The 25,490-nt window shown below is 41.6% G+C and overlaps 1 protein-coding gene across 15 annotated transcripts in view; it reads left to right on the top strand.

The window, feature by feature from the left end:
- Window positions 1-25,490, top strand: part of PRDM10 (PR/SET domain 10) — a 44,402-nt gene that overhangs the window by 6,823 nt on the left and 12,089 nt on the right. For 5 of the 15 annotated variants that reach the window (XM_088178080.1, XM_088178072.1, XM_088178074.1 and 2 more), the window contains 15 exons: window positions 368-483; window positions 1,347-1,427; window positions 2,496-2,685; window positions 4,417-4,584; window positions 6,153-6,212; window positions 8,913-9,032; window positions 9,988-10,195; window positions 10,572-10,813; window positions 11,836-12,039; window positions 13,922-13,994; window positions 14,626-14,743; window positions 15,713-15,842; window positions 18,217-18,441; window positions 23,385-23,732; window positions 24,202-24,318. In XM_088178080.1, coding sequence (XP_088034206.1) covers window positions 2,593-2,685; window positions 4,417-4,584; window positions 6,153-6,212; window positions 8,913-9,032; window positions 9,988-10,195; window positions 10,572-10,813; window positions 11,836-12,039; window positions 13,922-13,994; window positions 14,626-14,743; window positions 15,713-15,842; window positions 18,217-18,441; window positions 23,385-23,732; window positions 24,202-24,318 — 2,106 coding nt within the window. In that variant the 5' untranslated portion in view covers window positions 368-483; window positions 1,347-1,427; window positions 2,496-2,592. Of the gene's footprint in view, window positions 1-367; window positions 484-1,346; window positions 1,428-2,495; window positions 2,686-4,416; window positions 4,585-6,152; window positions 6,213-8,912; window positions 9,033-9,987; window positions 10,196-10,571; window positions 10,814-11,835; window positions 12,040-13,921; window positions 13,995-14,625; window positions 14,744-15,712; window positions 15,843-18,216; window positions 18,442-23,384; window positions 23,733-24,201; window positions 24,319-25,490 lie in introns of those variants that run through there. The other 10 variants (XM_088178083.1, XM_088178082.1, XM_088178076.1 and 7 more) reach the window with 7 other exon arrangements.

Here is a 25,490-nt window from a genome sequence, read left to right as displayed (position 1 = left end):
TTCATGATTACAGACGTAATCATGAGGAAATTTACTGAGGAAATGCATACCAGAGGCATGTCCTAGGATGAATTTGGAAGTACAGAAGTTGAAAGCATCAGCAAATCCTGCAGTTCCTACTATTGTCCCTTATTGCTGCACGGTTGGCTGGGCTGAGCTGTTTATTATTTTCATTTCTGTCAAGAACAGCAATAACTGGACTATTTATAGATTCCACAGCACTGAGCCACTCTCTTGCTTTTTTTTCCCCTCCCCAAGATTTTAAGTTAGTGCTAACTTTCAGAATCACAAAATGACTGTCTTCTGCTTTCCTTTTCAACTTTATGGAACTTCTTTTAATCCTAATACCCAGTTTTGTCTTTTAAAGGCCCTACCTGAACCCTTCAGTCTTCTTTGTACTCGAGTTGTAAGTTATCTGTGCCAAAATGACTCTGTAGGAGTGAGTCAGCATCTTCCTTCAGACCTTCAGTGCTGGTGGGGAAGGTCAGCCAAAATTTCTGCTACTTGTTGCACCATGTGGAGTTAGCCAGAACTGTGCGTTTCCCTTAATTCAATTAGTAGTTAATGTAATTGCATTCTTTTTAACAGGGTAATTATTTTTTTTTTAATCAAACCACCCCAAATGGAAACCTCTAATGTTTGTTTTTATTTTTCGTTTTCTAAGCAGTTAGGTACTTGATTAAACTTCTGGCTACTGTTAGTGCAACTACCTGAATTGGCTCTTGATTAGTAATGGCAGTCTAGGAAAAGAGCTGTTGTGGATAAGCCAGCTAAAGGATATCAACAGGATAAGTGTTAAATTTTGCAAAGAAGTTGTTCACAGTGTGTTACTGACATAAATGCTGTCATGTTTTGCATGGATAGAGGTGATTGTATACCTGATGTATGTATATAGTTATATATTCTGAATAAAGAACATATACCTGATAAAATGAGTGAAGGAAGTCAGTGAATGAGAGAGCAAGGCTGGTGTTTATCACTCCTAAATGTTTGCTGCAGGTAATTTGTTCATACTAAGCTCAGGCATTGAATGCTGGTACATGAATTTAATTTTAATTTTTCTCTTAAGTGCTTTTGGGGATGTTTTGCATCAAGCAATATTAATAGAGATGAGCTTTCTGTCCCTATATTCCCATAACTGGAGATGTTTGGATAGAAGAGTTCCTCAGTGTCTGCTCTTGTGGGCCCCACGTGTGCTGGGTTGCTCAGCGTGAGACAGCAAGTGTTAACGCCAGTCATTAGTAACAGCATGACTTGGTGTCTAGCAATGCCCAGAAATATCTTTCCCACTGTTTTTTTCTTTGTCTTTATGTAAGTAATATGATTTTTTTTGCTCCACCACACAGTTCAGTGACGTTAGCCTGAGACTTCCCTGCCCTTGTGATCTATCCGTGCTTGCCAGGCCCAGTGGAACAATCAGTGCTCAGGTCTGCACAGCTTAGTCCTTGCTGGCAAAATTAGGAGGAGACAGAAAGTGCCTGCTGCTTTTTTTACCTCTCCTTATCTATTTTTCAGTTTGTCAATGACAAGCTAGCATTTATAGGGATAAATTATGACTAAAATAATTTGCATTTAAAATGTAAATGAATGAAAGCATCAGCAAGGAGCCCTCTGCTTCCTTCCTGATGCACAGATGGGTACTGGCATTGGATCAGCCCAGCAAGGCACTAGATATAAAATAAAGTTAATTGGAGTAGCTGAGAAATGAAATGGGCTCAGCCTCATGCTAGTTCCTGGTCTGTGATTTTTATATGACATTAGAGATGAAGGATTGGGAAGGTGCTGAACCACCAACTAAACCAATCACCAGAGCTGTAAATTACCCTTCTGGGATTGCACTGGCAGATTGAGAGGCCCCAATAAAATTGCAAGAGGCGAATAAAATCAAGCTTGGAAGCAGTTTGTCAGGATCTTTGAGAGTTTAAGTTTCATTGTTCCTTTAGTAGTTGGCTATTGTAACGCTGTACTAACCTGGGACTGGGAATTTGTCCAAGGTCAAATCTGTCTGTACATGGAAAACCAGTTGGTGCTCAAACAAAACCTCATTCAGGCAAACTGAGGAACTGGTGATACATCTCTCTGCATAGTTGTTTCCTTGTTGGAAGCCTCAGGTCCATTCTTTGAATTATTTACTGATTTCTGACCTTTAGGTGCCAAAAGGATAATGAGGAGAAGGTGGTGTAGATGGCCTGAGGCCAAGGAAAGACATGCAGGAAGAAATCAGTGTAATCTTTCAGTGCAATTAGTGCAGTGGTTGATTTGTTTCCTCCTTAATTGGACATGGAAAGTGGTGAACAGCAGGACTTGACCATGCTCAGTGAGATTTATGTTCCCTTATTCCCATAACTTAAGGTGTTTGGGTCTTGTAGGAAGTGTTTGTAAAGCCAAACTTGCTTAACTCTGTGTTACTGAAGTGTGGTAGCTGATAATAAATCCCTCATAGCTCTGTGTCATGCTGGTTTTGATGTCTCTGTTCTCTGGTTTTTTTTTTACAGCCATGTTGCTGAAGATCACCTTGCCTTCTGGAAGCAGAAACACAATGAACAGATGAATCCCTTCATCCAGACATTCCTCCAGTAGATCTTTCTCCTCATGGAGCACCCAGGCAGGGAGGAGATGGACTTGAAAGAGGAAAGTCCTCAGGTGTGGACTGAGTCTGCAGGACAGGAACAGAACACGGCTCAGGTGATTAGCCAGAGCTCTTCCTCTGCTCAGGCTGGATTGGAATTGGTGGGGAGGGTTAGTTCCTGTTTGGCCCTGATTTAGAGTTCAGAAGCTCAGCTTTCATTTGAGCAGAAATACAAACGTTTCTGTGGTGATTTGGGGTTAAAGCTTCAGAAACTGAACTGTGCAAACGGCAGCAGTGAAGATACAGAGCTCTGAAATGAGATGAACAAAGTCAGGCAGTGGCTGTGGAAGTTTAACTGTCCAAATATATTTATAACCATATGGGAGAGTAAAGGGTGTTCAGAGTAATGAACATGAACAAAATCTGTGCTCTGTGGTGGTTGCTTTTGATGGCATCATTCGAATCAGTTGGAATTGTGGGTGGACCTTGGGGAAAGTAATATGAGCAATTTTTTCCAGCCAGACATCTGAGTAGTGAGGAAGGGAGAAATGTCAATTGTAAGCGACTAATGCAGTCAGGTTCTGCTGTATGCAGTTTGTCCCTCTATCTCTGAGACAATGCAGCTGGGAATTTCTAGAATTCTGTAAATTGATTTACTCTGTTAAGTATTGTAGAAAAAGGGTGCTGTGTGGTATTTGACCCACAAGCTGAGAAATTCTTCCTCTCTTAATAATTTCCAGCTTTGAAATTTGCAAAGAAAGGCAATTTTCAATGGCCTGTGTTCCCTTCTCTCTGCAATTGAATAACCATGCTGCTGTTTGCACTTGGCAGTTCTAAGGCTTAATGAGTATTTGCAGAGTGCTCTTCAAATGTGAAATTGTAGTGTTTGTGAAAGGATTTATTGTAAAGAATCAGCACTGAGCATCCATGGGGGGAAGTACCAGGTGTCTTCTGAAGCATGAGCTAAAAAGTGAAACAAAATAAAATATGTAACTGTGGCATCATTTTATGTGACTGAGTACTTGTACTCAAACTAGGTTTCCTGCTCACTGTCCTGTTTTTCCCATACACTGAAAATGCTTTTCAGCATATAAAGGATGGAAAAAGCTAAACGTGTTCCTGTTTTCACTGGAATTCAGTATTCTGGCTCATTTTATATAGGCCTCTGATCATCAGTTATGAACATAATGTTCTGGTAAAATCGACTTGTTTTGATTTAAAGTGCTGCCCTTTTTCCAGTAGTCCTTGGAATCTGTGCCTAATGTTTTCAGGTATGGGTTTGTGTGTTTAAATATTTGAATTTTCTACTGATGCTGCACATACATACTTCAGAGAACCAGTCTAATATGCCCTTCAGCTGCCTCTGAGAACTGCAATACTATAACTTGAGGAGTATGAGAGTTAATAAGTTCTGTTAGCCTCATCAGAAGCAAAAATTACCTCCAACTACAGAACTAGTCTAATGAATGAATGAAGTCATTATCATAAATCCTGGAAGGGATGAGAATAAAGGGAAACAATATTCCAATAAATTTAACAGATACACCAGTTCAAATATGAGTTTGTTCCCTTACAAATTTTCGAAGTATACAAGAACTAAGTATGGGTGGGTGCCCTTTGTAGCAATTACATCTTGAGTTGCAATGGAGAGTAAAACCAGAAACTGATGGGAGTTGTGTTCAGATTTCTATTGGTAGAATGATTGAGTGAGATTTGAAACGTGTTTTTCACTGCATTCAGATTAGTTGGGACATAAGTTCTCTCTGCTTCCCAAGGCACCCCGTGACTCTCGTGCTGTGTCCCACTGGCCTATGTTGGTGCAAGCTCAGGATCTGTTTGTTCCCCAGGTGCACTTTGTCCCCGAGGGGGGGGCAGTGGCCCAGATCATGTACAGTGACGAGCAGGAGCGGGGCCCTGCACAGCAGGTGGTCTACACGGCTGATGGCACCTCCTACACCTCTGTGGACACCTCGGAGCACACCCTCGTTTACATCCACCCCGTGGAAGCTACGCAGGCACGTGTGGTTCTGATCCCACCCTTGTTTTGGCACCTAGAAAACACAACAGTCTTGTTTGGGATGAAAGCCAGTTACCAGCCAAGTGGTGTGACTGGAAAATAGCAGGCAGTCGCTCTCAGCAGTTTTCTCTGCCCAGTGCTGAGCAGGGACTTCATGCTGTTCATTTGTCTGATGTGCAAATCTGCTATCAAAGGATGGTGAGGCTATGAATTATGAAATGCTGGTTACTTCACTGAAGGTGTATGAGATTATAATTTACTCAAAGGCGTTTTCCAGAAAAAGGATAATCTCACCAGAAATTCTTCCTCTTGTATCCAATAAAAAGCTAAGAGCCATCTTCCTTTTGGAAGAGTCTTTGTTTTGTGTAGTGCAGTTGTCATAACTGATAGTTACAATAACAGTTGTGTCTTTTTGCAGAGCATCTCTGTTTAGTCAACGTAATTTTGTAGTCTCTGCAGAGTTGCTGATTTTATATAGACCTTCTATATTCTTTTTCTTCTGCATAATCATATCAAATGGCCTTTATTCCCTTGCAGCACATGTTTATATGGGATCAATATGCTATGCATCTCTGCCTCTGTGTGGACAGATTAAAAAGGAACAGGCTTGCTTTGTCGAGAGTGTTTTATGATATCTTTGCTGACAGGGCAGATTAGCTGTGCTGCCAAGTGCACGTACCTGACACCCTCATTATGCTGGCAGTAATGTGGTACAGTGTGTCTTGTGCAGCTCTCAGCTGTCCCAGAAAACCAGCTTCTATGTGGAGGGATGTCCTGAGAGGATCTCTCCCAGGAAGTTACTGGCCAACTAAGTCCAAAACTCTGAATGCTGTCAGTGAGTCAAAAGATGTGTAGTATTCTGATGCTCTTCTGCATCTAAGATGAAATTATCACAATGCTAAAGGAATTTGTATTACACCGTGCTTTATTTTGTTGTAGCTGGGCTGCTACAAGGTCAGAGGTTTCAAGTTTTGGCTAAGCAAGGCTAGGCTCAGTCAGTCCTTAGCCTTACTTTTCTGTCAGGGCTGTTCTTGCAGAATATTGAAGTTGGCATGACTTCTTTGAAATTAAACAACATCCTTTCCATGTCATAGTCCCATATATAGGATGTGCATGATAGTTCCTCAAAAGAAAGCATGCAGCAGTCTTGTGAATTTTCAGGAAGAAAAAGCTCACAGTAACCTTCTATCTTTAAGTGTTATCCTTAAGCTATGCCCTTAAGTGTTGCATATTAAGGGCATAAATAGAGCTATTGAATTTCATCCTGTAGATTTTATCAAATCAACAATTGACAAAGTGATTTTGGTAAATAAACTCTGTGAAACACTTTAGCTGTACAGATGCAAAGTGCCACATAAATATATTAAGTCTTTATGGAGTGTTACCTAATTTTTAATTTCTGTGTGTAGGTCTACTTGGGTAAGTTGAATTTGCTGTGATAACAGGCAGCTTAGAAGCTAGCAAAGGCTCAAATGTGGGTTATTTCATGGTGGCAGGGTAACTTGTGTGAGTTGGGAGTAAAAACCCCCAGGGGCTGGTTTGATAAGCCTTTTTCACTTTGTCTAGACTCTGTTTACAGATCCATCCCAAGTGGCTTACGTCCAACAGGATGCTACCACCCAGCAGGTAAGGAAGAGATTATTCACTGTGGGCCCAAAACTGTGAGGGAACAGTTAGGGACGGTAAAGGGACATTCATGTGGTGATGGAGGGTAGTGGGCTGTCTCTGAAGTTGTCCAGTGACAATCTTGTGCTGTCACCCTGATCAAGACCAATGGCCAACTTGAGCATGAATGACAATAAAAGTTAAGAATGATTTTGGGTTTATTCTCTGTAATTCACATTCAACACTAATTCTAATCTGTTGCCTGAGATAGTGTGAAAAGTCTTTTGACAGTGTCCCTGCAGCAGATGTGGCTGATGTCATCTGAATGTGCCATTTTGGAAAGGCTGGGTTTTCAGCCTTTTTATGTCCTCGTACAGCTTCTGGTCTAAATGCCTTTAAGTCCCCAAAGGGCTCTCGAGAGATAGAAAAATTGGATTAAATTCTGGGTTTACTAGAAAGGTCACAGGAAATTAAGTGCAGAACCTGAAGAAGCTCAGTGATTGGCTCCCTTATCGCGTGTGCTGGGCAGAGAGTAAAACTGCAACCTGTGTTTATATTATGATGATTTTTCCTTATTGTTTTTACATCCATCATGGACAGGGAAGTTTTGTTGCTAGCTCTTATTGTTGTCTTTGGGGACTGCACTGTGCAGTCAGACAGGTCAGATCAGCTGTAGACAGGTGCTTTCAGATCTCTGGTTGGAATTCTCTGCTTGTCATAGACTTAAAATCATTACTGCTTGGTGAGACTTTAGTGACATCTGTGAATGGATGTGTTAGAGCCAAATCATCACCAAAGCCATCATTAAAATGTGTGTTTATTGACAGTCTTCAGGCAGAGTGAGGGATTGAATGTGTGCTGAAAAAAGTTTTCTTGCTAAAAGACCTTCTAAATTGTTGAGACAGATGAGAAGCCATGACCGACACAATACAGGTGTTACCTGTCTTGTCATTCTTCTCTTTCTCTGGAGTTTTGTTCTGGAATTTTTTGCTCCATCAATTTCCCTGCATTTAGAAGCCAGAAATTCCTGTTTAATTGTCTTAAAGCTCATTTAACAAATATATGATTAATTAAAAATAGAGATTACTTGTGTGTAGTGCAGATAGCAGTGACAACAGAGGTGATCTGCTGTTACTATCCTATCTGTCTGTGTGTCCTCAGCCTGGCCTCCGTTCCAACACTGTCTGACAGCAGTCCTAACACATGTATTAATTTTTTGGTGAATGGTTAATCCCTCATTATATCAACTCCTGCCTTTTCAGCTGTTTTTACATCAGTATTTCATGTGGGACATCCCTGAACTGACAACTAATGATAAAATAATAATTAAAGCTCCTCTTGTCTTTCAGAAGAAACTTTTTTTTGTAGAAAAAAAGTGAGAGGTTTATAAGAATAGTGTCCATAATCCATGCAGTGCCTGACACGGAAGTGCAAGTAAGGGTATGTTTGGTGTGATTAGTAGTAGGCAATGCTAGTAGGGGGTACAAATAGATCCAAGTGTGTGTGACCCTCTCCTTGCTGGCACACTGGCAGAATAACGATGCCTCTTCTGTTGTCACTTGGCATCAGAAGTGTCAAAACCACTGTGGCATGGTGGTTTCCTCCTCACCGTCACACCATTCCTTGAAGTCTTTTTGCTGTTGTTTTTCAGGAATTTCATAAATTATTCTTAATACTTCTTTAAACAAAGCAACTGGTTTGGAGTTCTAAGATCAAGTGCTTATATTATGGATTTTGTTGTCTGCTCCCTCACTACTGGCCCAATTCGCTGTTCTCAGTTTTATCTGATATTTATTAAGCACTCTGCAGAGAGGCAAGAGCTTGGATTTTAGCATTAAAGCTGCTTAACAGTCAGAGGCACAAACTAGAAGCCACATGATGTCAGCTGTAGAGGATGAAAAGTCACGTGGACTAGTGGTGCAAATTCCTGTATAGATAAGCAGGAAAGGTGATTCCTAGGGTCTTAGTTGTGCTTTGTTTTATTGCTGAATGGATGAGAACAGTGTGGTACTATGCATTAATTTGGTTGTTAGAGCACAAAAAAAGAGTATCTAAACAAAACGTGTAGTGTGACCAAATGTAAAGAAAAATAATTGTTGGGATCCTCTTGTTTGAGAGCTTGGTCTTCTCATGAGGTCAATACACAACCTTGATTTTTTTTATTTTTTTTTTTTTTTTTTTTTTTTTTTTTAATGGATCCTGGATCATAGAATCACTGGGTGATTTGGATTGGAAGGGACCTTAAAACTTATGTAGTTCCAACCCCTCAGCCATTGGCAGGGTGTGCTTGAAGGAAAAAAAAAGTCAGAAAAAGAAGAAATGTTTCTTAGTCCTTTTCTACCTTTTCCCTTGAAAACGAAAGTAAATTTGGGCATAGAGGAAAAGAGACCCCAAATCACTGGTTTTGCCAAGAGCTAAAGAGCTTCTAACATCTGTTTTTAATGCAATTTGAGCCCAGGTCGGGTAGGACCTTAATTTAAAAATGTATAATACGTAATTCACAGTTTGCAAAGTCTACAGATTTGAAGCCTTTCCCTTTGTCCCAGGAGCTGCAGGTTCTGTCCAAGCCCATCATCCCTATTTGAACCCCAAAAATCACAGGAATGCCGCAGTTTTTGAGTGAGTTCAGGGCTCAAGGGAGCTGTGCATGCTGGGCCCTGCCCGTGTGTTAAGTGACTGATGGAAATGCTGCAGTGCTAAAATGAGTGCCTGTGATTTTAGGTAACTGTGCTCTTGCCTGCTGCTGCTCAGAGCATGAATCCCACCAACCTGTCCGTGCTCGGCAGCGTTGCTGACCCCCCCCAGCCAGTGGCTCTGGAGCAGGGGCCACAAGCAGATAGAGTAAGTTGCCAGGCACCCTTTCCTTTTCCATGTACAAGTGCACTGATTCCATTGCTCCATCATCTCTGGGGATGAAATGTGGCTGAGTGATCCGGGAGGAAATGTGAGAAAGCTGTTGTGCAGATTTGTACCGTCTTCCATAGTCTCACCATGGAATATGAGGGGGCTTAGGAGATCATGTATTTAATATACGGAGGAACTTGTATATTAAAGGAGCAGCCACCTTAAAATTCTTTCAGTGCTGTAAAGTGAAGTTAACAGAAGGTGTAGTGCTGACTGTCACAGCAACATCCACTGGGTTTCTTTGCCATTGTTTTCAGACAGCTCTGCTGGGTGTAGTATTTCTTGTTCTCTACCTGAGAAATCTGTGTGGCTGATGGAATATTTGCCAAACTTCAAATGTTGTGGTTCTTTTAAGGAAGGAAAGGGCTAAACTTGAAAGTTAGTGGAAGAATGCAATGACCTCAACTGTTCTTCATGTCCCATTGTTTATATCTAGTCTCCATGTTACCTCACCCCTTATTGACCTCTGCCTTTGTACTCTAGAGATTGGTTTTGTTGGATTGTAAAGAGAAGATCATGTGCCAAAGTTCAGGGTTCTCTCACTTGTACAAAAGAAATTAAAATGCAGCTTTTGGCTCTAGGTAATATCCACAGAGCCTGAGCTTCGTTTTAAACTTTCTGCAAGGATCCAGTACTTCCTCCGAGTTCAGTTTCTTCTGAGAACTGAGTCCTTGGCAGGGTAGAGCCAGGGAGTAATACAGGTGTTTTGAGTGAGGGCATCAGTAGCAGTGAGCCGTGCAAAACATCCCTTAGCAGTTATTTAGCACCTTCCCTTGTCCTCCTCTCCATTACTAAAGGCAGCAGAAAGGGTAGACTAGCAAGGACCTTCGTTGCTTTTCCTTGTGGCTTTCTTCATTAATCAGCTTGAATTGTTTGTGAATTCTCTCCTCAGGCATCATTACCGGTGCATAACCAGGTGTTACCTCCCATGGAGGCTGTGGATGGTTCTGATCCTTTAGCACCTCTGCAGAATCAAATGGAAAGGATAGAAACAAAAGAGGAAGATGATGAAGATGAAGATGAGGATGAAGATGGGGAAGACACTGACATGGATGAATGGGATCCAGATCCACCTCGTCCCTTTGATCCCAACGATTTGTGTAAGCATGTGCAGTAATATGTAGTGTACTACCTGCCCCCCTGGTTTTTTATTCCCTCTCCATCAGCCCTTTAGTAAAGAGAGGCAAAAACCATTCAGATTTTAGCAGTAATGAGTAAATGTGAGTCTTTATTCCCAGAAATGTAAACTCAAATTGGGCTGCTTTACTGAAAAGACAAAATTCTGTCCTTAGTGAAGTCTCCAAGCTGCTTTGTTCCTATTTTGCTGGACACTGGCCTGTCTAATATTTTAAAATGTAGGCAGACTATTGGCATAAGTGTTCCCATAGCTGAGCCAGAGATGTTTAGAGATAAGGCTGTCTCTGAGCTGATGTGTGTCTGCCTGAAAGTCACATCCTCTCTGCCTTTGTGTTGCAGGGTGTGAAGAGTGTAATAACGCACATCCCTCAGTGTGTCCAAAACACGGACCTTTGCATCCCATCCCAAACCGGCCTGTGCTGACCAGGGCAAGGGCCAGCCTTCCCCTGGTGCTCTATATAGACAGGTTTTTGGGAGGTGTGTTTTCCAAAAGGCGTATCCCAAAGCGTACACAGTTTGGGCCTGTGGAAGGACCCCTGGTCAGACAGTCTGAACTCAAAGACTGCTACATCCATTTGAAGGTAAGGGTGAGAAAAGGGGGAATCGATTTGTGCCTAAGCTTTGATTTACATTAATTTGTCACTCTACCTTGATCAATTCACTAAAGATATTTTGTTACTCCCATCTCTGAATGTAATTAAGAAATACCCAGATTGCTTTGGCTTCAAATCTGCTGTTACTCAGGGTGGCACACTAATCCTGGTGAATGTTATGGCATAATGGTGGTAGGATATATATATGTATATATCGATTCATGACATGGAAGGCTGTGAATCACTCTCACGTGAGCTGAAGCAGCATCTGGACATTAAAACAGCAGCCCCTTCTGAGGATGTTCTGCAGCCATTCTTTTGTTGTAACCTCAGTTAAAAATATCTTTCTTACCTTTCTGTTCATAAGATGTAGGGAGAGGAGATTTTTATTCCCTCCCTCTTGCCAAGTAATTGGCATGTGGTAAGATGGATTTGAGTGACTTGTATCCATTTATTTACTGGTTTCACTATAAAAAATTGGTCCTTTATTCGTTGGAGTTTAGATCCACAGTCTCAGGAGGGCTCTGATGGTCAGTGTCTGACAAGCAAGTTGTGACCACAGGCAGATTCAGCAACCAAGAGAAGTTCAGCTAAAGAAGTGCTGCTTCCTGCTTGAGGCAATGTCATGAGTCAAGAAATGAAAGGAAAAGTGGGTCTGCCAGTTAGAAACTTCTGATAGATGTTTCTGTAGCCTACTAAAGCTACAGCTACTTGTGTGTCATTTTTCACAGTCACATGTTCATACTGTGCCTGACCCATTTAATGAATGATTCTTGTCCCTGAAAGCCTTGGAAGGATCCACTGTGCCTCCCTAGTTAATCTTTACCTGTTGCTAAATATTTTTTCTGCCCATTTCTGGATCCATGTTAGTAAAGAGAGAAAATTAGCCATGCCTTCATTGCTCCCCTAATGTAACAGTTACATGGGCACATTAGTTTTCCTAGTAACTCAAATTCTTTTGAATGTTCTGCCAGGCAGTTACAGTCACGTGTAATTGGATTTTGCTACAGGTTTCTCTTGATAAGGGTGACAGAAAAGACAGAGACTTGCAAGAGGACCTGTGGTTTGAACTTTCCAGTGAGGCTCTGTGTAACTGGATGATGTTTGTGCGTCCAGCTCAAAACCACCTGGAGCAGAACCTGGTGGCCTATCAGTATGGCCACCACATTTATTACACCACCATTAAAAACGTGGAGCCCAAGCAGGAACTCAAGGTATGGCGTTGCTTGTGTGTCAGGATTCTCTTTTTCTACTGATTAAAATTCCTCAAAAGTTGCTGCCTAATAAGTGCCAGAAATTGCTGCTGTGAATAGTTTTAGGGCTTTTTTCCTCTGATGGCCTGAATTGAATGTCACTGAAGTCAGTAAGTCATTAGTCAACAACATAGGTATTTTAATGAGCTTTGGCTCATGAGGAAATTTAAAATAAAAATATGTAAATTATTTCTCTCCCTGTCATGCTTTACACAGCATATATTTTGCTGATAAAATCTAATTTTTATTGCAGCAGTCATATTTTTTTTAATTCTGGATGCCCTTGCCAGTTAGCCCTGTGTGTTCCTGGCTTGTTTTCTGGTGCCTTAAGTGAACATGGTCTGTTCTTTTACCTGGCTTTCCTGGAGCTTTTGAAACTTTGCATGTGAAAAATGATAAAGAATATTGTGATTTTTCCTGTGGTTTGCTTTTTCTTCCCTCTAAAAATTTATTGATTACATTGAGCTCAAGGCAGTGTGGTTGGCTGAGATGGCCTTAATTTTCAACATTTTTTGGGGCACTGGGGGAGGGACCAAAAAATATTAATATCAGGAAATTTTGTTGTTCTTCAAATCTCTTCCTGCATGTAGATTTCAACAATAGTAAGTGTACTTACTAAATCAGGGCAAAAGCCTACTTAATACCCTTTAAGAGCAGGACTATCTGAAATCAGTCCTTGTTTTTTTTTTTTTAAGCTGAATTACTATAAATCTTACAAATCTTTTAAGTGTATTCAAACATTTTCTCAATAGTTTTTAAAACTATTTGAAATCAGACTTTAAATCTGTACAGACCTCCCTGTGGGAGCATCATTTTTCTTACTTTGTGTTAGTAGTGTCTTTTGGGGTCAGATGGTTTGCTAAATGAAAGGCTTAGTAATGTGATTTCCTCCCCAAGTGGATGTAGAGCATTCACGTGCATTTTTGTCCAGAGATTGAAGTAGTTGAAGCTGGGAAGTTCCAATTTGCCTGCCAGGTGTGTAGTCCAGGAGCTCCAGGTTTTTGTCTTTGTCCAGCTGGTGAGATTCCTGCAGAGTGACACACCTGCTAGAGAGTCCTTGAAATCCTACACACCTCTGTCTGTGGCCCACTGCAAGTTCAAACTTGTTTGAGCTTTTCATGCTGACAATCTGTTGATGTGTTCTTTGAGAAATTTCTTCTAAAATCCATTCTTTTTCATCAAACAGATGAAATGATGGAAGAATTCTCAGCTAAATGTGAGCATCTGCTTTTAGGCTTTAATAAACTTTGTCTTCCTGCCTCTTGTGGTTGTCTTTGCTGAAGGCTTGAATTCCTTGTATGACAAAGTGGGTCCATCATGCTGGTGCCTGGCAGATCATTGTTTTGGGAAGCAGGACTATATCGCTCCAATCCTTCAGGAGCTCAAAAGCATTTTAAATTTCTCTATGTGGATGGTGCTGCCTATTGTCTATGTAAGGAGAACAGGAAAAAAATGGGAAATCCCCAAGATAATAACATTTCCATTCTTCTCAGTACAAGTATCAGTACTCTACTGATATTGTTCCTTTACAGTCATGTAACGGGGTTTGAAGAGGTTAATCTCCTTTCCTTTAGAGCTACTGGTAGCCATGTGTGAGAGTAGCATTCATGTTAGAAAGCTAAACCTTAAAACTAAATGGATATACTTCCTGAGCAAAGCTCCTTCATTCCTCAGTGGGGGCACACTGATCTTACCAGACTTTATTATTGAGGATGAAAGGAGCAGTAAGAGTTAGTGGTTGAAGCAAATGAAGTAAATGTATTGCTTAAAACCCATTTTCTAATAAATTTCCATTAGTTTTGGCTCCACCTAAGTGTCCTGTTACCTTGTGCTCCTGCTGCAGGTGTGGTATGCTGCCTCCTATGCTGAGTTTGTGAACCAGAAGATCCATGACATAACTGAGGAGGAAAGGAAGGGTAACTTGGGACCTTCTGCTTTCAGTGTGGTGGTGGTTGCGAGTTGTACTCCTTACTTTCAAGTGTATGGCCTGTATAGTGCTCCCAAATTTTTGCTAGGTTGAGAAAAGTTAAACCAGATCTGGATTGTGTTATTGGGGCTTATTTCCAATAACTCTTCTCATGAGAATATTACTTTAATTTAAACCTTTGCTTCAGTTGCTGGGAAGCATTAGATTGCTTCCTCCCAGAAAGAGGTCTGTTTTTATACTCAGTGTCTACTGTGTATCATGAACTGAAGTGTGACTGCTTTAGATTTAGAAATTTCCCTTGATCTCCCTTAAATTAAGCCAGTGGCACAATCCTGTAGGCTCTTCCATACAAGAGTGAATTTCAGAATCCCCTTGAATTTCTAACAGAGTTGATAGTCCATGGGAATTGTCCCTAGTGATCTTTCTGTGTCTGTGATGAGCTATGGTCGTGGCACAGTGCAGAGGGCAAAAAAAGCAAAGACCAGTGGAGCAGGGCTGGGTATTCTGCAGTCTGTCTAACCTTCAGGGGAGAAATGTCCCACAGAGGATAGAGGGGCTGGGGGCAAAAAAAATAGGTGTTTAATTGATGCGTGAAATGGTGTTATTGACATTTCCAATAGTGCTCAGGGAGCAGGAAAAGAACTGGCCATGTTACGAGTGCAATCGGCGTTTCATGAGCTCGGAGCAACTCCAGCAGCACCTCAACTCCCATGACGAGAAGCTGGACTTCTTCAGCAGGTACTGAGCCTTAACTTCACTTGTGAATCACTGTGGTGCTTCCTCAAATATGCAGAAAGGAGGGGCTTTGTCCTGCAAATTTTAGTAACCAACTCAGGAGAGATCAGCTCAGCACCAGAAGGAAAAATCATGGCAACAGGAAGCTGAATGGTATAAGAGATTCTGTGAAAGAAGTAGTTTGAGAGAAATAAATACTCTGTTGAAATTGGCGAGGTTTTTTTTTTTTGTTTTGCCTTTTTTTTTTTTTTTTTGACAATGACTTAAAATAATTGTAATGTTTCAGTATCACAGTTATTGAAATACTATGTTTCTCAGAGATATGAAAGTACAGAGCTTGGAAAACAAGGCTTCTAGTGCCTCATTGGCCTGCTAAGATAGTTTATCCTGACCTATTAAAAACTGAATCTACAAATACCTGTCACAGAACAGAAGGCATTGGTGCCTTCTTTCTCCTGAAATGTAGCGAGTCTGTTTTTGTTTTGCTTTTTTGACAAAAAATTGTTCCCTTCTGTTTAGTGCCTGACATCAATGGCTGAGTGCTTTTTGGGGAGGGATGTTAGGGCTTCAGATTTTAAATGGGTTTTCCGTGTGCACTTGTTACATCGTGCTGAAAATGCTTCCAGTACGCCATACATTGGGGTGTTAAAAGTGGGAGGCTTGCTGTGGCAGAGGACTAGATGGAAGCAAGTAGTCCTCTTGGTCCCATGATTACTGATAGAAGTTTTAATGTGTTCTGAACCTTGGTTTCTCATAAAGCACAAGATTAAATAAATTCCAGCCAGAAACCCTTTGGTTTTGCTGCCAGAATTTCTTCCATTTTTATTATTTACTGTGCTTTATTATTTGCTGCATCATTGTTGCTGAGTTGAATGGGTGACTAGGGATGCTGAGATACATCTATTTGGATTTTTCACTGATTTTATACTTTCTTTTTTTGTGTCTAACCTGGAGCATTCTTGTATTCTGCAGAGCCAGAGGCCGAGGTCGTGGGCGAGGAAAGAGGAGATTTGGACCTGGCAGACGCCCTGGGCGTCCTCCCAAATTCATGCGCATGGAAGTAACGAGTGAAAATGGTGAAAAGTGTGAAGAAGGGACACAGGTATATTTTTGGAGATGGAGGGGGGGAAAAATAGCACATGGAATGTAAACTCTTGACTAGAAGAATTTGGGGCATCAGTGCAAACAGAGGGTGTGCTTTGAACGTGCAGATGAGTAATTCTTGGTTTCTAGCTGGAATACTCTGCTAGGAGAGCACAATACTTCCCTTCTATAAAACCTGTAAAATCACTTGGATTTCTGCAGCAAGTTTCACTCCAAAGCACTTAGCAGTGAGGTGGGTTATTGCAGCATTTTAGCAGCCTCCCAGAAGTAAATTAGACAGTAAAACTGTAATAGGAATTCAGGTTCCTATTTTTCCTTTCTGGAATGTGAGATCAGCCTGCTCTTACAACTGTTAGGGGTGGAATTTAATAAGTTTGAGATATGATTCTCTATGGTGTTTCAATATTAACAAAATGCTGCCTGTAGGCAGGCTTATTGCAAATTGTTCTTTTGTGTGTAGCTGTTGGTTACATTCTGCAAGGACATAATATGATGCATTTAAGTAAACAGCTAAATTCTCTGATGCTGACCATGCTTAGGTTACCACTAAGTCCTTTTATGAGAATGACAAGAGGGATCAGTGCCCTGGTTTATGACTTAGCTGAAAGCCAATATCTGGTAATTTTCCTCTGGTACCTCACTGGGTCATGGCTCTATGCTGACTCAGAGGGAGGAATGTGTACTCTGCCTGTGAACTCCTGCTGCAATGCCCAAAATGCTGCTTTAGGTGCAGGCAGTGGTAAGCTCACCCTTTCTACAGGCTGACATGACACATGCCAGCCTCATTCAGACAAATAAACCTAATGCTAGACCCAAACCCTTTACTCTGGGGAGATGGTGCAGTCCAGTGTGTGAGTGGCCTCTGGACTGGAGGTGGCTTACGTCCTGCCAGTTTGGAGCATGGCTCAGGGCTGGCACATGTGTGTCTGCACAGTGGGACAGGGTGATGTCCCAAGCTGTTGGAGGTCTGCTCACCTCACTAAAGCTGAGTATGAGTTCTGCCTGGCATCTGGAGAGTCAGGATGCTGAGAGCACAGCTGAGTGTAAGCAAGGTGGAAACTTGCCACCCACACCTGAGCTGGACACTGAGGTCATGTATTTTTTACTAAGGGTCTCTTTCTGGTAAGCACTCATGGTCTTTAAGGGCCTCATTCCTTGATTTTCTTCTCCCACACCCACTTTTGTGCTTTGACAGCATCAGCCTTCAGCTGACATAATTCAAGATTAATTCTGGTGCTCTGCTCCCTAGCTTGTGCTTTTAAGTTTCTTCAGTGGCATTATGTGGTGTCAGATAAGGATCTGTGTGTGATTTTTCATGTAATAGAAGATTATTCCATTCACTTAGTCACTTTAAAGCAGAGGTTAAAGCAGAAATAGTCCTGAGTGCAGAAGGGCCTTCTTGGCTATTGTCTTGGTTTGAAAGACAGGTGTTTGTTAAGAAAGGCAGAAGCCTGTCTTGAAATGGACAATGTAAACCCTCTCTCTCCAAATTATTATAATTTTGAAATTAAAGGGCTCTTAGGCAAAGATATGGGAATAGGAATAACAGTTCTTTACTAGGAAAAGAAATTAAATAAAATACAGTGATACAAAAAAAAAACAAAAAAACCCCAAACACAAAACACTGACAGTCAGAATACAATTTGACACCCCGTCAGTCAGGGTGTTGGTGCAGTCCCATTCCATGGTGACTGCATCCTCCTGCAGTGACAGATGTGGTTCTGGTGGAGCAGTGCTCCTGCACAAGGTGCAATTTTCCTCCAAAGCTCCAGGGATGATGTGGAAGGCTCTGGTTTTCCTCTGGGATCCAGTGGGAAAAGGCTGCTCTGCTGTTCCAAATCTCACCTTTGATCTGGGTAGGAAATGCTTGGCTCCTCCCCCTGGGTGGAGCATCTCCCAATGGGATGATGGAATTTGATCAGCCCTGCCCTGGGACTGCATGGCCATGAACAGGAGAGATCTCCTGGAGGGAGGATGGGCTGTGGGCAAGATAAAGAACACTGCCCCAGCTGGGTTAACACATGGGGATAGAATACATACTTCTCTTACATCTTGGTTTGCAAGCCAAGACAGCTATTAACAGCTGGATAATGCTGATTGTCTGTGGCTGGTCAGACAAAGGGATGCCCCATGGAGAGTCACCTACCTGAGGCACTGCCTCCCTGGTTCTCTTGAGTGATGCTGCTGTAGGTGAAGGTGATGTGCTGAAAGCACAGGAGTTAGCAGTAGGAGTTAGTATAGACACTACACACTACATTGTTTTGTTTATAGCTCGTGAATAAATATGTACAAATCTTGTCTGCTGAGTATTATCAAAGTGTTTTTCAGTGGGTGGGGGGAATAATCACTGGTTGTATGATTTGCGATTTCAGGACTTGCTGCATTTTTCCAGCAAGGGGCAGTTTGATGAGGCCGGACAAGCCCCATTGAATGGGCTGGAGCAGCAGGAACAGACTCCGGTGCCACCAGAGCCTCAGGCAGCACTGGAGCAGCAGGAAAACCACGTGCTCAACATCCAGCCGCAGCATGAGGGGAGCACGGTGCCCACACAGAGCACCATGACAGCAGATGACATGAGGCGAGCAAAGCGCATCAGGGTAAGCACAGAAGATGGGGGATCATATCCACTGTAACCCAGGGACTGCCAGGCCTGCCTGCCAGGGCCAGCTGCTCCTCCTTTCATGTTGTATCCATATCCAAATCCCAAATAAAGTATCTCATTCCTAGCAGTTTTCTTTGCACTAGAGGGAGACAGATCTCACTTAAAGGACCAGTATCTCATAGGTGATAGAACTGGTCAGGAGCTGGAGCTGATTGAATTCCATCACAGTAATTCTTCCATGGAAACACAGTCCATCCAAGCTGGCAAGCAGGGGTGCTTCAAAACAGCTGGCAGAATTGTGGTGCTGTGGCATAGACTAATGACTTGCTCACAGCACCATCTGTGTCTCTCAGAACTCTCTTGCAAATAATTGCCAAAGAGGAACCACAGCCTCAGTTTGGATCCACTTAGATGATTATGATACTTAGTGATTAAGTCCTTTTTTGGGGTAGAAAACACTGCCTTTTGTGAGCAAAACATGCATTAAGAGCAAACACTTTGAGACTGAGCTCTGTGTCAACTGGCTGAGCTGTTTTTTCTCTACTATGTGTGGGAGGGAAATGATTCAAGCAAATAATCCTTGGAGTTTTGTAACTGGGAGATCAGTTTATTTAGCTTAAAATCTTTTTCTTCCATGTGTTAACTTTGGATTAAGGAAAGAAACAGCTGCAGTGGGGGGGTAAGGGTTCATTTTTAGGCGATGAGGAATGATTGGAAAGGAGTTGAGTAACTATTCTGTATAGGAAGATGTTGAGCCAAATTTTGCTTGCAGTTTATAGCCATATATATGCAAGACCAATGGTGGTGTGTTACCCCAAAAATGATGTGGCATGTCTTGAAGTAAGAGTTTGGCTTGGGCACATTAAGACTGCACAGTTTTTAATGATAAAAAATGCTTGCAGTCTTAAAGACAAGTTTTTACCAATGATTTTATTTTCATGTGTTAAAAACCTGGGGAATTTTTTACTGAATGTATTGAAGGGTGTATAATAGAATACAGAGAGAGATGCTGAAGTTTTGACAGAGCATGGGGGTGTTCTGCTTACAGTGTGCTACAGCGTCCTCAGTAAGAAAAGTGTTGGCCATTTCCCTGAACTTTTGAACCCAATATGTGAACTTAAGGTCCTCTGAAATAATGAATATAGGAAGAAAAGGACAGATTCTGAAGTTACTTCTTTCTCTTGTGACTTAGCTTTTGTTCTCTATAAAGTCATCACAAATGGATGACAACCCAGAGGAGTGCAGTGGTACGTTTGTATCTCAAGTGTTCCGAACTTTCTCTGTATCTGACAGCTGGTGTTCAGCAGTCCTGGAGATGTTTCAAGCCAAGAGCACTGACAGAATGGCAGATGGAAGGTTGCACAGACCTTTCCATATTGCATCAGATTGTGAGCAATGAGCACTTGTGATAAGACTAAACCAGCAAGCATCATTTTTTAAGCACTGAGAAACCACCCTCTGAACACTCACTCACACAGCACCTGCCTACAATGATATGCATTTCATAGTAAAAGCAAGCAAACATTTGGTTTTTAGATATTAGTGGTACATTATTCACTTCCAAAGAATTGGTAGAAAGTCCTGACTTCGGGTTATGATTCTGAAACCAGTGTAGCTCTAATTCTTTCTTATTACTTAGACAGGATTTAGTTTTCAAAACCAGTTCTTTGTGAATTGCTTCAGCTTTTCTAATGCTTAAGACAGTGGTGCTCTGAGACTCTCTTCATGCCAGCTGGAAATACTGATTGTCCTGCCCAAGGGTTCAAGTCCTGATAGGATCAGTTCATTTTTCAGCCTCTGCTTTAGAGCCTGTGGGGTTTCGTTGGAGATCAGATCTTAACTATGGCAGTTGTGTCTCTAGTATTGAAAAGAGATATACCCACCCTTCAAGAACTCTTGTAGAAAATTAGCGGAACGTGGTGATCTAGAGGCAAAATACTTGCTTTTAGTTCAGTTCTGGGCAGTATGTAGGGTGTCTCTGTGCTGATGCCAGAAACTGAAGGGATAGGAATATGATTTGGAAAGCAGTCACTTTCTTCATGGTGAAAGAAATGCAACTGGTTGTGTAACAAGGAGCACAGCCAGTAAAAATGAGGTTAGAAAAAGTCCCTTCTCCTTAACTTTTTTACTCTCCCTATCCCTTACCTGTTGTCATACTGCCCTAATTATTCCCTTCTGTTGAAAGCATTCTGTTCTTACTGTGGTTCTGCAGTGCATATTGCATCCTTATTAATCAGCCTAGGAAAACAGGAAAGGTCACAAAACACCTTCAAGATTATCTGTGATTTTTATCTTTGCCCTTTCACTCTCCCCTTGAGCAGTTACTAACTACAGAGTAAACCTTGAAGATCTGTTTAGTGTTTCCTGAAGCAAAAACCTCAAAGCATAAACTCTAGTTGGAAGAGCCCTTGTCGTGACCTGCAGAAGTCAAGGCTTCTGTTTTCTCAAGTCCGTTGCATAACATAAGTATTTTTTTCTCTCTCAATGCTGCCTGCTCAGCTGGAGCTGCAGGTAGGTTTGGGGTTTTGTTTCATTGGGTTTTTGCTGTATCTAATCCAATGGTATGTATCAATACCACCTTCCATGTTGTTTTGTCCAGCTCCTGTTTAGTGTTTCCTGATTGACCTTGCACCATAAATTGTCACGTTCGTTCTTCTTTAGGTAACCGATGTCCAGAACTAAGTGTTACCTGAATAACAATTTGTATTTTTCTAGTTCTTTTCATAGTAGTTCTTTGTAGATTTAATGTGGATTTTACAGGAGTAAATTGCTTGGATGAAGAGCCATAATATCAGTCCTAAAGTTTTGGAGGATTTGTTTCCAGAATTGTTTGTGCTGGATCAATACTAAAAGTTAATGAGACACCAATTAGTTTTTTTGTTCTGTTTTTGTAGTCAATAAATGACCTAGGCAAAGAACAGTAAAACATTTCACCTTCTGTTGCCCTTGAGATAACAACAGTTCTATGTTGAGTCTGGTCTGCTGTATTAGCAGTCAGCTCCCTGCTAAGGTACCAGTAATCAAAACTCAAATTAATAGTGCAGTTCAGGACTTGAAATACATCTTTTCACCTATGTTTTATTAGCATCTCCCTGTGGTTAAGAGGGTAACTATATCCTTTGGACTCTAAGCAGCACATCAGTTTTTGCACAGCACATGGCTGTCTTTCCCATTCCCAGTGTGAATTACAGCAGATCCCTGTGTCTCCCATTGTCTCCACTTTTAAAATAGAGAATGGTGATGATGTCAACACCTGGGAAGCCTTATTTGGAGCTCCTGTATTAATGGGTGAATTTTTTTTGGTAGCAAAATATTTGCTCTCTTATTCTTTCCTGGAATGAAAATCTAGGTTTCCCTCTACAGTTCAGATGGTGTAAAGGATCTTTCAGGTTCACAAATTTAATTCTTGGCACAGCATTTCACAGTATTCCCAAGTTGTTCCCTCATTCCAGCAGAAGAGCTCTTAACTTTACTTAGTCAATGTCAACTGTTGGTGTCAGCAAATGTCAGTTGTATCAGCTGCCATGTTCCCACAAGCAAAGGAGACAGGAAACCAGGTAAATTTGTTTGCAGAAGTCTTGAATGTGTCTCATGGAGAAGTGGGTCATACGGAACACACGTGAGCAGAAGTGTCAGCAATATTCTAGTGGAATCCCAAGTGGTTTGGGTTGGGAGAAACCTTAAAACTCACCCAGTTCCACCCCCCTGCTATGGGGAGGGACACCTTCCACTATCTCAGGTTGCTCAAGGCCTCACCACCCTCACAGCTGAGAATTTCTTCCTAATATGCAACCTAAACTTACGCTCTTTCACATTATTTCTGTACCTATCATAATGTAGATTCTGTGTGTAACGTGAAAAGAGAAGACATCAATAAATAATGGTTTATAGAAGTATTTGAGAGAAGAATGGATATTATTTAGACTTGCAAAGGAATGGAGCATTGCAGTGTACTTTGAGTGCAATATGAGTGACAACGTGCTGTAGGATTTCATAGGACTCAATTCTAGCTTTGCAACTATCCAACATGAAAGGTCTCATCCAATACTGAAATGCAGGTGCAGGACCCTTTTCTCTCTTTCTACAGGCAGTGCATCCAGCAGCATCTGTTCCTCCAGCAGAGAGTGCTGGGTCAGGACTGAGATGGCTCTATTACATTTATCTGAAGGGAAAGGGGAGAAAACAAAGAATGATCATGAAATGTTACAGATAAGGCAGATTGAAGGCAAACACACACCAAAACAAAACGGGGGCTGAGAAGAGACATTGTGCACAGTGGGAATGGAGAATTGCTCACAAGTTATTACCTGCTTCTCATAAAGCTGCCATTCTGCCCTTGCCATCATGTTTTGAAACTCGGTTGTTCTTTTTGGCAATAGTAAAAAAGTTCAGACCAACATTTCCTGAATTTATGTTCCAGGCAATGCTAAACCACTGCTGCACATCTCTGTGGTGATCTTTGTTGCAGAAGGTGTTCTTGTAAAGGGCCGTGGAATTTCAAAAGCCCTGCTTCTGAGGGAAACACAGGGTGCTGGCTCACCATTCCTTTGTGTGGTGGCTGAACTTAGGACGTGATGCCCAATACTCAGCTGGAATTGCAGCTTTTCTTAGGCTGGGATCTGTGCTTCAGAGAGGGCTTAGTTTTATTTTACAGAAAAATGGCATGCTTAAAGACAAGTCATCTAAATCAGAAGAAATCAGAGATGGAGAGAACTCCTGCACTGTGTTCTGCTAACTCAGGGGGTAGCTGCAAGTATGTTCCCTGACTTCTGCCTGTCACAGCCTCTCCTGCTGTAAATTGGAGGCAGCATATGATGGAAAATAATTTCCTGAAGTCTAGGTTCACTGATCATCCGGTATATTTCATCCTGAATATATATGGATGTGGAATCTACACACAGTAATGAAAGCCAATGGTCTCTTGGATGCTTCTTTCAGAATGCAGCTCTGCAGCACCTGTTCATCCGGAAATCCTTCCGCCCATTCAAATGCCTGCAGTGTGGGAAGGCCTTCCGGGAGAAGGACAAGCTGGACCAGCACCTGCGGTTCCATGGGCGGGAAGGGAACTGCCCTTTGACCTGTGACATCTGCAACAAGGGCTTCATCAACAGTGGTGCCCTCGAGAGCCACATGAAGTTCCACATGGACCAGAAAACATACTCCTGCATTTTCTGCCCCGAGTCCTTTGACCGCTTGGATCTGCTTAAGGATCATGTGGCCATCCATGTCAATGATGGCTATTTCACCTGCCCCACCTGCAAGAAACGCTTCCCAGATTTTATCCAGGTGAGCTGCTGTACTGATTTGAAGTGCTGCTTTAAGGGGTCTCTCACAAAGCTATAGGTATCTCAGTGCTCTCCCTGTGTAACTGCACAGCAGTTCATTCTTAGAAGCTGCAGGGAGTCCACCACAGTCAGAAATTGAAAAGGAAGAGTGAGCAAGCACTGCTAGAAACTGCTAGACTGCTAGGCATGTTGGTGTATTATGACACTGAAGTGCTCTGTCCACTGAATCATCAGATGTGATGCTTCAATCTGGCATTAGAAGGCACTGTACTGCAAAAGGGTAGGTGCCTTATTCACACAAAATGCCTTAAGCAGAGGTCCTGACTACATCATCTCCGTGGTGCAAAAAGGGACTGTCTTTTGCTATATTCAGCTTGTACTTGAGCACACCTTACCCTTTGTCATTAAAACTCTGAACAAAAAAAAATTAGTGGTTTTACATCTTTAATCCCTTGCCTGTTTTCTGTCAGGATAATTCATTTGAACAGCTTGAAGAAATGCCAGAGCAGATCAGGATACTCTACTTCCTGACTTCCCCCCTGGGCTTCAGCTGGGCATTTTATTCTCCTGCACACTGCACTGGAGCAGTGAGTAATGCAGCTACTCTGCACTATGCTTGAGCACTTGGACAAGGTCATTAGGAGAATTTAAAGATTCTATTTCCATGTCCAGTAAGAAAAAACTAAGATGGACCACGCACATATTCATTATCCTTCCTAGGGACAAAGCAGTTGATGGTGTCTTACTGAGCTGCCTGACTGAAATTGTTATGTAGAAATCCAGTTTAGATCAGTAATAGGAACAGATAGACTATCCACTAGACTAAAAAGGAGAGGATGGGGGAAAGTGATTTACTAATATAATTCCATCCTGGCAGAAGTCTTTTATCTTCTGAGAGTGTTCAACAAGGAAGAATGTTGATGATTCAGAAATGCTGTCCTGCAACTTAATTCCCTGTAAACTTTCCCATGCAAACAGTTGAAACTCCCATGGCTTTTTTCCAACTATTCAGTTGTATTTTGAATATTTAACAATGATTTTTTTTTTCCTCTTCTTACCATGTGAATAATTAAAACTAGTGACTGCTGCCTACTGAAGTACTTCTGGGTGAAACAGGTAGAGATGCCAAGTTGTTCCGTGTATGATCAGTGTTAGAAAATGGTAAAGATTTAATTAGAGATCCATTTCTTGAGTAGTACTTGCTTTTCAAATGTCAAATCTCATTAGTTCCTTTATTGGAGGAAAGAGAAAAAAAGCCCCGCTAGATGTTTGAAGAGTTGAAGGATAGTCCCAGACTATGGAGAAGTAATTGCTATTCAGGAATGATGTGCAAATGTTCTTCTGATGAAGTTTTTTTTTTTTTTCTTTGTCAATTGTAATTGTAAGCTCACTGTATCTGATTAAAAGGAATTAGTCCCCGTGTTTTGGTTTCTTGTAAATGAAAGGAAGATAATAAACTGCAGATGAATGTGTTAACTTGAGGGCCATTCTTTGTAAATGGTACCTTGTGAACTTTTGTTGTCCATTAGTGCAACTGTGCAATAGCTGATGCCTTCAAGAATCAGTCTTGAGGAAATCAAATCATCCATCCGGATGGGTAATAAAGATGTTACTGCTTTATAGAAACTATTATTGAGATATCAACTGTTCTGATCAAATACTTTTTAAACCAAAGCAGATTAGACACCTTCAAATGCTTTTTTTTCATACTGCAAAGAGTTTCTTAGACTGTGTTACCACTCTCCTCTCTCTTAAATAA

The sequence above is a fragment of the Sturnus vulgaris genome, chromosome 23, assembly GCF_052056855.1.
Source record: "Sturnus vulgaris isolate bStuVul1 chromosome 23, bStuVul1.hap1, whole genome shotgun sequence".
NCBI classification, from domain to species: Eukaryota; Metazoa; Chordata; class Aves; order Passeriformes; family Sturnidae; genus Sturnus; species Sturnus vulgaris.
This window is presented reverse-complemented; position numbering and strand designations above follow the sequence as displayed.